We start from the raw sequence: 17,098 nt of genomic DNA, 5'->3' as shown, positions 1-17,098 counted from the left end.
TACAAGGTCCTCACTGCTCACCAACACCAAGTCTAAAATGGCATCCCCTCTAGTAGGTGCTTCAACTACTTGATGAAGAAATCCATCCGCAATCACATCCAGAAAAATCTGACCCCTATTATTCGTGCAAGTACTCGTCCTCCAGTCTATATCCGGGAAGTTGAAGTCCCCCATAATCACACAGTTCCCCTTTGTGTTTACTTCACTAAAGACATTAAAGAGGTCTCTATCCATATCCCAATCCGATCCCGGCGGTCTGTAGCACACCCCAAGCACTATCTCAGGGGAAGCTCTAGTTGCTTTTTTACCCAGCGTGATTTTTGCCCAGACGGACTCCGTCTTATCCATTCCATCGCATCTTATTTCGCTACATTTAATTTCATCATTGTGCCCTCTGATCCCGCCAAATGACTTCCCGATGCCGTGTCCCTCCAACCCCTTTTGATAGTGTCGGGGGCAGCAGGCTCCTCAAAACGGGGGGAGCCAGTGCCCATTAATACCACCACCCAGGCTGGATCCACAGCAAGTGAGGCACAAGGTGAAGGACAGAAGCAGGACCTTCCGCCTGGCTCTATCTTGCTCATGTATGGTTGTTTTTATGAAGGGGTGGGGTGTCTTTGTTGCAAACTGGGGGACCTCTGTTGGTCACAGGGCCCCATTAATTCATGCATTTGATCTCGCTGCATAAATCTCTGGGATAAACCTGACTTTAGAAGCTTTGTAGAGCAGAATGGGGCAAATTCAGCCTTGGTGCAACTCCATTGCTTTCAAGAGGAGGTATCGCAGAGGTGAATTTGGTCATCTGCTCCCCCCCCTCCCACCGGCCCACCAACATTCCTGTGCTGCTGATCAGGATCAGCAACCTGTTTGCTTTCTGATGGCAGCATTGCGTCCCCCAGCTCTCCACGGCCGAGGCCCAGAGAGGTCACTATGAAAAGAACAAAAAGTCACAGCAAAGGGCAGAGAGAACCCATTTAACCAGCTGTTATTTCTCAACATGACATAGGCTATCCAGACCACTGAGCGTGTCCAGGCAGCAGTGGGGTCAGAACTCCCTTCCTCCTGCTCTAAAACCATAGGGTGCTTCTACCTGAACTAAAGGAGAATCTTCACTAGCCAGCTTGGGTCTTTGATGCATATGTAAGCAGCCCTGATTCTCTCCAGTAGAGGGCAGCGGTGTACATACAGCCCAACCAGCTCATCATCCTGTTATTACTATTGTCTTTGCCATGGTGCCGGTGAGGGAATGCAGGCAGACAGGAGAAGTGACTTCCAGAGGGAGCAGGAATCAGCATTCCTGGGATTCGCACTCAGGACTTCCTGGCTCCTAGTTCTGGGCTCAGACCATGTGCCTTTGTCATATGCGCCAGGACATCACTGCTCACTCTCTGGAGGCTGGGCACAGATGGGAACTACCCTGAGAACAGAGGGTATTATCCCCTGCCACATAGCTTGGCAGCACGTTCTAGCACTGGGCTTGCTGCTCCCCTGCTAATGGTCACAAGCCATGTCAGGTTCGAGTCTTTGGAACTGTTTTCTATTGATTTTAAACTTCCTGAACAGTGTGTATTTCCCCACACACCCGGTTTTCTGACCGTACGGTGTGTGGGGGCGAGAGATGCGGTATCAGAATGACTTTTTGATCCATTCTAGCAACTCTGACTCTCATTATAAAACATTCATGGCCAGTGAAGCACTTTTCCTAGGAGCAAAGGTGTTAACCCTGGTGTCTCAGCCAATACCAACATGGGTAATTACATCTCGATGCCCTGATTTCTCCACTGCAGTTTCTTCTGGAGATGGGCTCCTCCTTCATTTCCTGACCCAAATTGCTGTGTAGCTCTGGTGCAGGCTGTTAAATGGCTGCCATGCTCCACCCCAGAGAAGGCTGCATTTTTGCAATGTTCTGTATTCCTAAAGCATTTATGTGAGGCCATATCCTTTCTCCCCTCAGTGGGGTATTGGGAGACTTTGTTAGTTAACCACTGCCCACGGTGGGACAGTGCAATATATTGTTATGGGGGCTGTCGAAGTGCTAGGCCCTTCCAGGCCATTTTTGTGGCCAAGGGGACCCGTGAGACCCAGGGCTGAAGAGTCTGAAGCCATACAGGATGGAGAAGCCCCTCCTTCTGGAACCAGAGCTACTGCCACTGCTATGTGATTCCAGGTCTTGGTTCGATTTCCACGGCGGGGGTCCGTGTTGCGACACTGTGGCTTGTACTGAGCTCTGGCTATAAGGTGGCTCTTATTCGCCTTGGCTCAGATCCACAAGGGGAGTTAGGCTCAGTTGAAGTTAGGAGCCTAAATAGCTTTGGCTCTGGGCCCTCCTGCCCTTTATTTCCCAACTCCGCTGAAGTCCTTTGTAAACTTCATCTTTATAAAGTTGCAGGTTACTTAGCGATGGTTTAGTAAGTGCAGCCTGGCCAGGGCACGGCACTCAGACTCATTGGACCTGGGGTTTAGGGCTGGCTCTGCCACTGACTTCCTAGGTCATCTTGGTGGTGGTGTTGGTGGTGGGGACTCTGTGCCTCAGTTTCCCCCTCTGTACAGTGGGGATAATGCTATTAACCTTCCTTTATAAGGGCTTAGCTACACAAGGAAGTTACTCTGAAATAAGGTAGCGTGTGAATTTAAAGTGCTAGAGTTGTTCCAGAATATTGGCCAAAGAGGGCATTTCTCTGGTCAATTTCCCCGTGTAGCTAAGCCCTTCAAATGAAGGGTTATTACCAGGGCCGGCGCTTCCATTTAGTCAACCTAGGTGGTCACCTAGGGCGCCAGGATTTGGGGGGGCGGCATTTTGCCGCCCTCGGCAGCAATTCGGCAGCAGGGGGTCCTTCCGTGCTCCGGGTCTTCGGTGGAAATTTGGTGGCGAGGGGTCCTTCCACACTCCGGGACCCACCGCTGAAGTGCCCCGAAGACCGGGAGCGTGGAAGGACCCCCCCGGTTGCTGAATTGCCGCCAGCCAGGAACACAGAAGGACTCCCGCCCAGGGCGCCAAAAACCCTGGCGCCGCTCCTGGTTATTACTCCTCTCCTCCTGCTGTTGTCTTCAAGCCTGTCTCATGCTGTCCCCCAGCCCCTTTTTATCCCCCAAACAACCCCCGTTTTCATCATTCAAATCCCACCTTGACTCTCACTTCTCCGGTGGCTCTTTTCAAAGTTAAACCGCCAAGTATAGCATTAAAACACAAAACACAGCCATAAAAAGCTGCTTTCCCTTTGGGCCTTCAGCATGTGTCTCCTAGAAACCAGATCTCTGCCAGCTGGATTTGATTTAGACTCTGACCTCCCAGGGGCAGAGAGTGCCTGCGTACAGAGCCGAGCATAAAGTCATTGCTTATCTTATCCCAAGGAGAGGAAGGACCAGCTGGTGGTTAAGGCTCAGAGCAGTGGGTTCAATTCCTTGTTGTTCCATTTCCACAGACTCTGTGTGTGGCTTGAGGCATTCACTTGATCTGTCTGTTTCACGCTTCCCTAGCTATGAAACGGGGTAATACTCCTGTCTTCTCTATTAATCTTAAAAACACTTTGGGGCAGGGACTCTCTCCCCAGGACCCCATGCATGCAAAGGAACACTTCTTCTCACAGCGAGAACAGTAGAACCTCAGAGTTCCGGACCCCTCAGGAATGAAGGTTGTTTGTAACCCTGAACAAAACATTATGGTGGTTCTTTCAAAAGTTTGCAACTGACCATCGACAGTACAGCTTTGAACTTTGACTGTGCAGAAGAAAAACGCTGCTTTTAACCATCTTCATTTAAATGAAACAAGCACAGAAACAGGTTCATTGCCTTGTCAAATCTTTTTTTTTTTTAAACTGTCCCTTTATGTTTTTAGTATTTTATGTGTAATACCATAGTGGGCTGTACAGTATTTGCCTTTTGGGGGTCTTTGCTGCTGCCTGATTTGTGTACTTCCAGTTCCAAAGGAGGTGTGCTTGACCGGTCAGTCCATACCTCTGGTGTTCCTACCTCTGAGGTTCTACTGCAGGGGTCGGCAAACTTTCAGAAGTGATGTTCCAAATCTTCATTTATTCACTCGAATTTAAGGTTTCACGTGCCAGTCATACATTTTAACGTTTTTAGAAGGTCGCTCTCTATAAGTCTATAATATACATACAACAATAGTTTAGTTATAAAGTAAATAAGGCTTTTAAAATGTTTAAGAAGCTTCATTTAAAATTAAATTAAAATGCAGAGCCACCCCGGACCGGTGGCCAGGACCCGGGCAGTGTGAGTCCCACTGAAAATCAGCTCGTGTGCCGCCTTCGGCACCCGGGCCATAGGTTGCCTACCCCTGTTCTACTGTAATATTGTTGACTTCTGTGGGACTACTCGCTGTGTACAAAGTTCAGCATGTGTGTTATTAAGTCTTTGCAGGCTTCAGGCCTATGTGTATAGCTGGGACCCTGACTGCAGCTGGAGCACTGGGGCACTAAACTAATATAAATAAACAATCATAAAATGTGGGAAAGAGCCTCAGAGAAAGAGTAACACTATGGTGTTAAAGTACTGCAGATTACACCAGGACCTGGCCAGCAATCTTCCCGATCAGTGACTAAGCCCTGTCATATGCAACATAATGAGAAGTCCATGACAGCCTCCCTAGTGCCTGACCTGGGCTGTTTCTTTTCCCACACTCAGCAGAGTGTAACATGCTCTGTCTTTGAGGGGAGGAGTCGAAAAGGGTTTTCTCTCCGGGACTCTGGCTTCTTTCATCTGGTCCTGGGTTATTGCTCTCCCCCCCGTCCCTCCCCCAACTTTATCTGCTTAACATCAGTTGAGATCAAAAGCTTTAAGGCGACTTTGTGCAGGGCAGAAGAAAGACACTTGACTGGGGAGAGAAAGGATTTTAGCTTCTGCGTACAGGAAGGGCAGGCGATAATGGGGATTCTGCTGCCCATAAGGATACTAATGACTGATCATTAACAGCCGCCTAGAGCGGCAAGCAGCATCTTTTAATGGGTAGGGAATGCATGACACCTATACAAGACAGGAAAAGCAGAGGTAACAGCCACCTCTCCAGGCCTGCGTCTCCCTCCCTCAGTTTGCACTGATGCGGGGGGGGAGACCCGGGGGGGAATTGGATGCACTTTTCCTTTAACAGGCTCTTGGCCAAAAATCCGAGCTTGCAGGCATATATGCATTGGCTGTGTAACAATATCCCCACGTGATTGCAATGAAATCCTCTGCAGGGAGGGAGGGAGCAGGAGACAGAAACTTGCCAGAGAGCTCCTGGGCGTCTCTAGTCAATTGCGCAGGGAGAGCAGCCGCTGCGATGTGAAATTGACCAAAGTGGTGCAAGACTCTCTCTCTGCCCGTCCCGTCCCCTCCCCCGGTTCTGCCCCTCAGCCCTTCTCCCCCGTCCCCTTTGCCGTTGGATGAGTTTCCAGTCACCCCCGGTCGCAGGGCAACATCCTCCAACATGCCTGAGCAGATCAGCGTGTCGGAGTTCCTGGCGGTGACTTCTGAAGACCTGAACTCCCCGGCGGCTTCGACCTTCTCCTCCAAAATGCAGAAGTGCAGGGGGGCCGTGGCGGTGCTGGAGGAGGTGAGTGAGGGCAGTTGGGGGGAGTGGTGTCCTGGCGGGGTTCTCTCTCTTGATAGTGGGAATTAGGCGCTTTCTTCACCTTCTGTTGATGGGGGGGGGGGGGTATCTCCCTTTGTGTTGTGGTAGGTATTGTTACTGCAGGAGGCAGCTTGGAGCTGTTCCTTGTGCCTCTTTCCCCCCACCCCCTTGACCTTTTTCTTGCCATCTTTGCTAAAATCCGACGTGATTTCTCTTACAGACAAGGCGCTTTAGAGTCTGTTAAGATCTTGCTAAATGGTTTGACAACCTGGCCATCTGAGCGAGTGAGATGCCTCTGGTTGTGTGATCGGTGCTCTGTGGTTCATTTCCTTACTCTGGCCACTGAAACTAGCTAGGGGAGCCCACCAGGCTTGTGAAAGATGCTCTTGGTTGGAAAAACAAAACTCCACACTTAAAACAAATGCATGTCCCGCTGTTGACTACTAACAGCGCCTTCGATTATTGAAAAATAACAAATTTACAGTCTATTGTGGTTTTCCCTGTTTATGCTGGGGGGGGGGGGGAGTTGTACCTCCAATTTGGACTATGGGAAATGAATCATCTATATAACAGCAGCACATAGAGACCCACCCCCAAACCACCCTCTTTTCATGGATATACTGTCCATAAGTCTAAAAAGACATTGTGCCTTCTCTAAAGAGCATATACAAGGCCCCGATCCTGCAAAACACTTATGCACGTGCTTCACGTTCGGCTTGCAAGTAATCGCGTTGATTTTATTTTTTCAATGGAGATGTTTATACGTTCAAAGTTAAGCGTGTGGGTTGAAAGAGTTCAGGCCCAAATAGACAAAATCAGGGAAGTATCGTCTGTTTATGGTCAGTTTCATTTTCGGGTTCTTCGTGCCATGAAGTGTGTGGATTGTGGTGTCTGCAGAGAGGCTTTACTTGTTTTGAAATTATCATTTCTCTGGGAATTTTAAGAAATAAAATCACAGAAATCTTTCAGATCCTGCTTGGTTTTTTATAAAAGCTTTTTTTGTACCGAATAGACTCATAGACTTTAAGGTCAGAAGGGACCATTATGACTGACTACTCTGACCTCCTGCACAAGGCAGGCTGCAGAATCTCACCCACCCACTCCTGTATCAAACCCCTGACCTATGTCTGACCTATTGAAGTCCTCAAATCATGGTTTAAAGACCTCAAGGTGCAGAAAATCCTCCAGCAAGTGACCCGTGCCCCATGCTGCAGAGGAAGGTGAAAATCCCCCAGGGCCTCTACCAATCTGCCCGGGAAGAAATTCCTTCCCACCCCAAATATGGTGATCAGCTAAACCCTGAGCATGTGGGCAAGACACCCAGGAAAGAATTCTCTGTGGTGACTCAGATCCCACCCCATCTAATATCCCATCACAGGCCACTGGCCATACTTACCTATAATAGTCAAAGATCAATTAATTGCCAAAATCAGGCTATCCCATCATACCATCCCCTCGGTAAACTTATCACAGTTCTGGGATGGAATTTGAGTTGCTCTTGTATCTTTCGGGTTAAGAACCAGACAGAATTCTGCTACGGTAACAGTTCCAACTGCTGGAACTGCTGTTCCAACTGCTGGGGATGGTGCGGGTTTTGCACCATCCCCAGGAATGCTGTAGCGTATATGTTTTGAATAAGGGCAATTTGCAGCTGGGCCTGTGCATTTTGCTGAGTCCTCATGGCAGAAGGAATGGACTTGAGGAACTGGGGCTGGATCCTGCAGCTGGATCAGTGTAGGGGTTACTCCAGACCCCCTTCCTCCCTCTGTATGATAGATCAGACCTATTGCATCTGAAACTAGGATGGTGGAGGCTCAGGCTGGCATCCCAAGTGCATACCCAGGGGGTATGGGCGAGTTTGTATTCAGGCGGCTAGCCCGAGCTGGCATCCATCCTACCCCTAGCTATGCTGCTATTTGGAGCACGGGAGTATGGAGCAGACCTCCCATGTGTCTGTCTGCCTGAGCCAGGAAGCACGCTTCCAGCTGCAGTGTAGACGTACCCTTTGCGGGCACTGCCTGGCGTAGTCTGGCTTCTCCGACGGCTGGTTCCAAAGGATCCCACAGCTCTTCCTTTGAGACCTGAGCCGACGTCCATTAAAGTCAACGGAAAGACTGTCATTGACTTCAATGGGACTCGGATCAAGCCCGATGGGAAGAAAGGGACCCCATTTCCCTGCCATGTCTTGGTGGTATAAGTGACACTACGGAGGCTGAGATGGGAGCTGCCACGTGGCTTGGTCTGGCTAGGAGGCATTGAATGGTCATTTGCCGTCATCTTGCTTCCTCAAGTTCTGTTACTTCCAGGGACAGTATCTTATGGTATATGGTGTCTTTTGCCCATAAGTGCTTTAACAATCTTTATGGGGGTGGGGGGTGTGTGTGTAGATTCATTGAATTTGTGGATTGTAAGCTCTCCCATCCCGATCCTTAGGAAGAGGGAAGTGACGAATGCTTTTTTCCCAGTTGGAATAGCTGGGAAGAAATTCAGAATAAACTGACGCAAATCTGGCCAGGATGCTAGAGTTAACTGCTCCCCTCGCTTCCCCCCCATCTTACAAGCAAAAAGCCAACTCCATTAGCTTGTGATGAAATTTAAAGTCACTCACTGGAAAAGGAAACTCAACAGTCACTGATTTGTGTTCGTGAAGAATGGGAGCGGCTGTCAGTGTCGAGTAACAGTCACGCAGGTGCCCCCTACCCGTGCCAGATCCCCTGTGGCTCCCTGTGAGAATCCCAACCTCTGTTCTAGCACGTGTGGGGCTGCAGACACAGGGTCTGGCATTGAGAGCTGTGATCAATGGCTCGATGTCCTATGTACATTTGGGTCATTCTGTCCAGCTCCTCACACATCCATTCCTCCCCCGCCCACCCTGTTCTGAGACTTAATTTACTTTTATGTATTGTGACTAGCTCATCACACACTGGCCCTGGAGAAAACTCTCCAACTAATAGTGTAATACATTCTAGCTCAGTAAATCTGCTTTGCATCTCTTCTCTCTCCCACAGCTGGCCAGAGGCTGCCTTGGGGCAGTGATAGGCTGCCAATATTTTAACAAGGGGATCCCACAGGATGATTTTCTCCCCCACCCTCTGCCATTAGCTTGTGATAAACCCCATGTCCCAGGGGTGCACGTGCTGCAGAGAAGGAAGGGTAAAGGAACCGGGATTCCAGTTAGACACAAATGCTCTCATTCCCCATAAGCAAGGAGGAAGCCAGCCCCAGAGGGAAGCATGGGCTTTGATGCTGCAATTGCTTGCATGTGGGACTGAGTTGAGTGGGACACGTTGCATGTTACTTGCCTGCAGAGCTATTTGTAGGATTGTAGGGCCCCCATCCTGCTGGTGATGCCTCGTGTGACACCTTCACCCCACCCCAAGCCCCCACTAGTGTCAGCTGGTCAGGGGTCTGCCTGTGTGGAGTCCCTTGTGGAGGGCCATAGTGAGGGCATGAGCAGTGGTTGCTGCTGCTTTGTCTCTGAAAACTCAACTGACTATATAAAGGGCTCAGTTTGTGTTGCCTGCGGTGGGGAGTGGAGCTCTAGAAGGGGGATTCTGAGGGGAGAAGGTCTGTCCCTGGGGAAGGGTGTTTTGGAGAGCGGTGGGAGGGGGATCCTCACTGGACCATAGTTAGCAGGGAGCAGGTATTTCCAAATGACTCTGATCTATCAGCATCCAGACACAGGGTTGAGCTCTGTCGACTCCGCCTGCCTTCAATACGGGGAAAGAATTGTACAGAGACTCTCTCTCTCTCTCTCTCTCTCTCTCTCTCTCTCTCCCTCTCCCCACAGCACAGTCCCTGCTTCGCGGTTGGGCAGTGTGGGCACCAGGCTGCCAGGCTATGGGCAGGGGCGGCTCCAGGCCCCAGCACGCCAAACGCGTGCTTGGGGCGGCAAGCCGCGGGGAGCACTCTGCTGGCGCTGCGAGGGCGGCAGGCAGGCTTCCCTCAGCCGCTTGTCTGCGGAGGGACCGCTGGTCCCGTGGCTTCGCCTGCAGGAGGTCTGCCGAAGCCGCGGGACCAGAAGACTGTCGGCAGGCAAGCCGTGGAAGGCAGCCTGCCTGCCGTGCTTGGGGTGGCAAAATTCCTAGAGCTGTCCCTAGCTATAGGGAGGTGCAGGGGTCTGGGGAAGAGAAAAAGGAAGCGTCTTTCAAAAACATCCCCTCGCCAGTCAAGTGCGTGGAGCCTGTGCTGAGAGGATCTGTTGAATGGCCTACATGGTTTCTTGCAGGACCCTGGCTCTGCCTTGGTCTCTCATTCAAGTACCGGCCAGGCCCGACCCTCCTTAGTCCCCGAAATCTATCGAGCTCCCAGCGCTGTTGTGTAGGAGAACACGGTCAGAATCCAGGTGTAGAAGTTACCGCCGCAGGGGAAGCTAGGTGGCGTCTTCAGGCTTACATGGTGGAGCTGTGGCTCCAGAGGAGAAGGTCCAGGCCACTGTGTTGGGGGAGCTGGATGTCAGCATACATTGTGTGGGGCTGTGATTGATCACTAGGGCCCTGCCAAATTCACGGTCCATTTTGGTCAATTTCACGGTCAGATTATAAATAATTGTAAATTTCATGATTTCAGATATTTAAGTCTGAAATTTCATGGGGTTGTTACTGTAGGAGTCCGAACCCAGCTCTGGAGTCAGGAGTGCAGAAGTCGGGGTGGCATGGTATGGTATTGCCACCTTTACTTCTGCGCGGCTGCTGGCAAGGTGCTGCCTGCTCTCCGGCCACGCAGAGCAAAAGTAAGGGTGGCAATACTGCGACCCCCCTACAATAATCTTTCAGACCCCCCACATTACAACTCTCTTTTGGGTCAGAACCCCCAGTTTGAGGAATGCTAGTCTCTCCCATGAGAGTAGACTGTTACATGTTACAGGCAGAGAACAGAAGGGATGGAGGTGCACCAGTGCACGAGGCCCTGCAATGGCAGGGCCTTGATTTGGTGGGATATACCCAGATGAGCCTGGCAAGTGACCTGCACCCCATGAGGAAGGCAAAAAAAATCCCCAAGGTCCCTGATCATCTGACCTGGGGGAAAATTCCTTCCCAGGCCCGAACATGGCAATCACTGAGACCCTGAGCAAGACTCACCAGCCAAGCACCTGAGAGGGAGAATTATCAGCACCACCCCACCCCAACCAGTAGCCCATCTCAGCTACAGCTGTCTCTGATGGTAGAATCTCAGGGTTGGAAGGGACCTCAGGAGGTATCTAGTCCAACCCCCTGCTCAAAGCAGGACCAATCCCCAGACAGATTTTTGCCCCAGATCCCTAAATGATTGAACTCGCAACCCTGGGTTTAGCAGGCCAATGCTCAAACCACTGAGCTATCCTACCCCACCCCACGCTTCAGAGGAATCGGGGAGGGAAGAACAATACACAGAGGAAAGAAATTCCCTTCCTGACTTTTACAGGTGACTGGCTGAAGCTTAGCATTAGCAGCGATGAAGGGCAGGATCTACATAGGCAGAAGGTAAACAAGATGCAACCTGACTAGGGCTAACATCCCTCCTCTTGCAAAGGACTCTTTGGGACCTGGAATAATGGTGTAGCCCCTCCTCCGATGCATGGCTCAAACCTCCTCCCCAATGGCTGATAATCAGAGTGGCTTCTCCCTACTCCTTACATGGGCTGGGTCCTGGGGGGGGTCTTTCTTTTGGTGCCTGGTGCCTCCACGCAAGCTGACTCCTCTCTGTGCTGACAGCACAAGAGGTACTGTGCCTTGGGAAAATGACTAATGCAGCTACTCTGGTCACCGGGAATATCACCCGCTATCCCAACACCACAATACATTAATACAAACCCCAGCCAATGAAATACCATCCTCAAAAAGAGCAGTATAACACTGGGGATGTTACTGGGGACAGGGAACAAAGGCTCGATAGGAAAGAAAGGGTTGAGATCAACGGAAACACTAAAACACAATGCTGTAACAAATCCCCCCGCACTTTCCTCTGTTCACTGCTATACACACACCACCGCTCGCTCCCTAGCATCGTTCCAGCGGACAAGATGCTGAGGGTAAGTCCTGTGATGAGTGCTGCAGCGCTGTGAATGCTGGCTGGCTTACACAGAAAAAAAGAGGGCTCCCTTACAGTGTCTTCACCCCTGAATGAGGCAGGGTCCTCTCCTGGCTCCCTGCTCCATAGTCCTGTGGAGGGCTTGGCTGGTTCTAGGTAGCCAGGACTGAATCATAGAATATCAGGGTTGGAAGGGACCTCAGGAGGTTATCTAGTCCAACCCCCTGCTCAAAGCAGGACCAATCCCCAACTAAATCATCTCAGCCAGGGCTTTGTCAAGCCTGACCTTAAAAACCTCCAAGGAAGGAGATTCCACCTCCTCCCTAGGGAACCCATTCCAGTGCTTCACCACCCTCCTAGTGAAAAAGTTTTTACTAATATCCAACCTAAACCTCCCCCACTGGAACTTGAGACCATTGCTCCTTGTTCTGTCACCATTACTCCATTGTTCTGTCCTATATTATAGGATAAAAGTACACAAAAGACCAGATTTCATGGGGGATATCAGATTTCACGGTCCGTGATGCGTTTTTCACAGCCGTGAATTTGGTAGGGCCCTATTTATCACGCTGGGCTGTGAGGAGACCAAGGAAAATGAACAGAAAATCCCAGCAGAGTCTTTGCCCAGAAATCCAAGCACAAGAGTTCTGGGGCTTGTCTTGGAAAGGGGATCTTCCCGTGACCCTGTCTGAGCATTACAGAGAGGACTCAAAACCCAGGAGAGACTAGAAAAGCTCTAGGAAATTTTTGTATCAATGGACTAGAGGTGTTGCTGGCTGGGAACCCAGCGTACCTCTCGACCTCTCCTTGAAACGGACTTGAACGTATAATTAAAGCTGGTTGAAAAATGGAATTCTCCTGCTGTGGAAAATCCAGGATTTTAGATTCGTATCCCCAATGAGCCCGAAAAGCAGATATCGTGGTATCGTCCATGACGTGAAATGGCCCAAACCCTATGGTTTGGAATATTGTAAATGTTTTGTTTGGCAAAGGTCAAAATACTTCAACTTTCTATTCAATCAAAATATTTTGACTGTTGAATTCTAGTATAAAGACAATCTAAAAGTCACAGTGACATGTGCAGGCAATTCCCTGCCTAAGCTTTGATTACATTGTTATGATCCCTGAAACGTTTCGATTTAGTGGAGTCAGTATTTTAACTGTCGGCCAGCTCTAAGGATGACATACTAATAGCAGAAAAGATTTGAGAGGAGCTGTTGTGCACGGGGGAGGGAGACGGCGTGTGTGTGGTTCTGTTCCCTGCTCTCCCATTAATTCACTATGTGACTTTGGGCAAGTCACTTAAATGGCTTTGTGCCTCGGTTTCCCCACCTGGAAAAAAGGGATGCTAATATCTGCCACGGGAGTGGAGGTCTTGTGTGGCTTAATTGGGGAAAGTCAGGGTTTTAGCCACTAAGGTTAGAGACATTAGGTGAAATGGTTAAAGTGAGTCAAATTTAGGGCCTTGAACGCTGTAGGAGTGCATGATATTGGTAGGGGAGGAGCAGGCTACAATCCCTTTAAGCACCCCCACCCTTTCAGTGTGATCTGTATCTAGCCTGCTGCCTGCTAGCTTTGTGCTAGGCACTGGATCCTGCTTTGTCCTCTCTAGGACTAGCAGGAATATTTATTGTTAACACCAGTGATGTGCTTGGCTCTTTGTGAGAGGTACAGTAATGGTGATCCCTGTCTGGAAGAGTTCATGGATTTATTTTTATTTGTGCTACCGTAGCATCTAGAGGCTCCACCTGAGATCAGTGCCCTGTTGCGCTCAATGCTGTATAGACACATTGAGAGACAGTCCATGCCAACGAGTTAACAATCTAAATAGACACGACACAATGTGGGAGAAAAGTACCGTTATCCCCATTTTACTGATGGGGAAACTGAGGCACAAAGACGGTCACTTACTCAAAGATGCATTGTGGGGTGACGGACCTGGGGCAGAGCTGGGATTTGAGATCTCCTGAGTTCCAGTCCAGTGCCATCTCTATAAGACCATCTTTCTTCTCTAAACTTCTATCCTGGAAATCAGTTGCCCTCGGTGCAGAGCTGGACGCAGAGGGGACTTTTCTCCGGATGTCATTAGCTGAATTTCCAGGGAAGTTAACTTCATAACACTCTGCAGCTCCTCCTTGCAACTAGCTGACTCGGTGAACTCCTGTGGTTGTAAATTCTTGCTAGTTTTCCTCCATGTCCATCCTAAAACTTTCCTGCATTTGGCTGGGTCCCACCATCCTCCACCCTTGCTCTCGTCCCTCACCTCCTAATCATTCAATTTAATGTGTGTTACGTTCTGAGCAGAGAATTTGAACTGGAAAGAAAACCCCAAATAAACTCAACCTTGGAGCTGATGTGGCGCGTTCCTGCTGTCAGTGCTCAGAGACGTTGTCTTCCAGTCCTGGATCCAGGCGCCTGGCTGATTCCCATGGTGGGTTAGGGAGGGGAATGAGATACTCTGCTGATCTGAATCTGGCCCCAGGACAGGGGGACTTGCTGGCTGGCTCAGGGGAGCTCAGCAACTACAAGGTCTTGCTCAGCGAGGGCACAGGTTCAGATCCTACCCTAGGTCGGGGGATTGGCTGGCTCAGTGGACAATTTGGGGGTGAGTTGTTTCAGGGAATGGGACTCGGGGCAGCAGGTCGAGTCCAGCCCCAGGTAAGCAGTAACCTGGTCCTTCCAACCCAACATCTGTGTGGGGGATTCAGAGTCCTACTCTGCAGGAGAAGGTGTCCCTATCAACGAAGCTGCTAATGGTGGTGGCCCTACCTGGCTTTTAGGTGGCTTTCCTTCTGTTTGTCTGGCCACAAGCTCTGTGGGGCAGGGACTCTCTATGTTTCTGCACAGCACCCGATGCCCTGGGGCCCCCAATCTCAGTTGCGGCCTCTAGGCTTGACCGTAATATACCTTTGCTTCATATACCATGGCCGTGCCATGGTCAGTGGCACCTTCCTGGTGGTGAGGAGAATGCAACAGCCTCAGAGACAAGGACTTAGAGTGAGCGGGTGGGGGGATGGTGGAATGGAGGAATCCTGCTGGACGACATTGCCCGTCTACTAATTATGGGACGAGGTCAAGCACTGGTCAGCGTTCACTTTACTCTTCATAATAGTATTGGGGTTGTATCTAGAGACCACGTTGTGCTAGGAGCTGTACATAGTGAAAGAGCCCTTGTCTCAAAGTCTAAGTAGACAAGACAAGACTATTCTGCCCATCTTTAACTTAAGAACAGAGACCTAAGGTGGGTCACGTGACAAGCCCACCTTTCCCTGTTGTCTTTCCCTTTCCAGGCTAAATAATTGTTTCGTTCAGTCTTCTCCTTATCTGCCACGTCCTTTATTCTCTGGGCCGGACTCTGATCTTGGTGGAGTTCCCCCAGCTTGGCAGCAGCCGAGTCCCTGAGATCGGAGTCTGGCCCTGCATCCGGCAGTCTCAGACTTTCCCCTGTCTCCCGTGCAGCGCCCCAGCCCTGGAGATGCCTGTGCCCTTCTCACACGGTATTTGCTTTGCTGCTGCTAATTGAAATTTCATCGCTGTCGCTCTCCGCTTTGGCACTCCTGCCAGTTGGCCGTGTCTGCGGTGCCAACCCTCTCCTCCTTCCTTGAACGATGGGGGGTGAAGAATGGCTCCCATTGATTGCTCACAATAAAGAGAGAAGTTCAGAGGAGAAGCACCGGAGACAGTTGGTGGAGATGCTGTGCCGCCCTCTCCTCCCTCCTGATCAGCCAGGGTATGGTGGGAAGCGATTCAGGGTCCTCCGGCTTAGAGCTGAAATGCCCGGGGGGGTGGGAGCTCCTTGGAAGGTTGGCTGGTAGCAATGAAGCAGTGTTGGATCAAATGCGTCTCTGGGAGGTCGTTGTTCTCTCTGCAGGTGCAGATTTGTCTCCTCCCTGGCTCCCTCTCTCCCCCAGCACACGCTTTCCTCTTCCAGGGAAAGGCTCCTTTATGGGAATCTCTGCGGCTGAGCTGATCTTCGTGCAGGCACCGGGGAGGGGAGGTGAGAAGTTGAAACAGCTAATCGTGCCTGGTGGAGGAAGAGGGCTCGCTCTCCTGGGGAGAGGCCGAGCAGAGCAGGGAATCCGCTGAGCAGGAGCACAACTGGCTGCATCTCTCCTGCCTGTGGCTTCTCTTCCTGGAGCCGGGGGTGTCCCTCCTTCCTTCTCTGAGTCTGGACCAGCAAGTTCAGACCTGACACGTTGGCTGATGTACTTTCCCCTGCCTCTCCAGCCAGGTGAGGCCTATGCATGCAGGACAAGCGCAGTCTGCACAGGAGCACTATGTAAGGTATCTTGTAGCTTTTGCCGTTGATACAGGAATTCTGAGCATCCATGCTCCTTTGTTAGAGTCTGTCTCATTGGCTCCTTTGCCTTGTCACTCAGGCAGAGCCAGCTGCTGCCTTTCCCGCCTCTAATGATTTCTTCTCTGTTGACCGATCTCCCTGTGATGTGCTTGTGCAACTTTGTGCTAGGAAAACTCTGAGGCCTCCAAGTCCACGGCCAGCAGGGACCGTTGTGATCATGTATCTGACCTCTGGATAGCACAGGCCAGAGAACTTCCTTTTAGTAGAACGTCTAGGAAAACTTCCTGTCTCGATTTAGAAATTGTCCGTGATGGAGAGTCCCCCAGGACCCTTGGTAAATTGGCCAATGGGTTACACTTTCACTGTTAAAAATTTACATCTTATTTCCATCTGGATTTGTCTAGCTTCAATTTCCAGCCATTGGATCGTGTTCGACCTTCCTCTGGTAGCCAGAAGAACCAATCATTAAATATTTATTCCCCGTGTAGGTACTTACAGACTGTAGTGAAGTCACCGCTTAACCTTCTCTTTCAGCTCATTTGATTGCGCTCTGAGACTCGCTATAAGGCAGATTTTTTTAAGCCTTTAATCATTCTCGTGGCTCTTCTCTGAACCCTCTGCACTGGATCAGCAGCCTTCCTGAACTGTGGGCACCAGAACTGGACACAGGATTCCAGCAGCGGTCAGACCAGTGCCAAATACAGAAGCAAAATAACCTCTCTGCTTCTACTCCAGGTGGCCCTGTTTATGCATCCCAGTGGAGTCACTCTGGATTGACGCTAGTGTAAATGAGTTTGGGCCTGACACCCCCACTGTGTGTGTGTGTGTGTGTGTGTGTGGGGGGGAATTGACCCATTGAGGATCCTCTCCATCCGTAGGCGTGGGGTGGGTGATCTGGCCCAGCCGGTGTTTACTCTGCCAGGCGAGCCAGCAGGAACCCGTTTCATCATCAATAAGTGAGGCAGCAGGCAGTGGTGTAGAAAAGATCTTTCCTAAGTGTGCCGAGCGGCTAGTGGTACCTGCTGGAGACCTAGAGTTGGCCAGTGAGTTGTCCGGATGCAGTTCTTGGCTTGCACGTGAACTGAGCAGAAGCCTTGGTTGGGGGAAAGCCCAGGGCCAGAGTAGCCACTCCTCATCTTTGCTGGATGTGCTGGTATCCCCAGAGCTTTCAGGAGTGACCTGGGGTCCTCTGGGCAAGGCAGTGTGGTGGGAGTTGGGTTGGT

At 50.6% G+C, this 17,098-nt stretch overlaps 1 protein-coding gene across 2 annotated transcripts in view; it reads left to right on the top strand.

Moving 5' to 3' along the window:
• The first annotated feature begins 4,164 nt into the window (after positions 1 to 4,164).
• ASAP3 (ArfGAP with SH3 domain, ankyrin repeat and PH domain 3) overlaps positions 4,165 to 17,098 on the top strand; it is a 67,541-nt gene continuing 54,607 nt past the window's right edge. For both annotated transcript variants that reach the window (XM_050932508.1, XM_050932507.1), the window contains exon 1: positions 4,165 to 5,548. In XM_050932508.1, coding sequence (XP_050788465.1) covers positions 5,423 to 5,548 — 126 coding nt within the window. In that variant the 5' untranslated portion in view covers positions 4,165 to 5,422. The remainder of the gene's footprint in view (positions 5,549 to 17,098) is intronic.

Source organism: Gopherus flavomarginatus, chromosome 22 (assembly GCF_025201925.1).
Source record: "Gopherus flavomarginatus isolate rGopFla2 chromosome 22, rGopFla2.mat.asm, whole genome shotgun sequence".
NCBI lineage: Eukaryota > Metazoa > Chordata > Testudines > Testudinidae > Gopherus > Gopherus flavomarginatus.
Note: the sequence above shows the minus strand (reverse complement) of the source record. Positions and strands in the feature narration are given on the sequence as shown.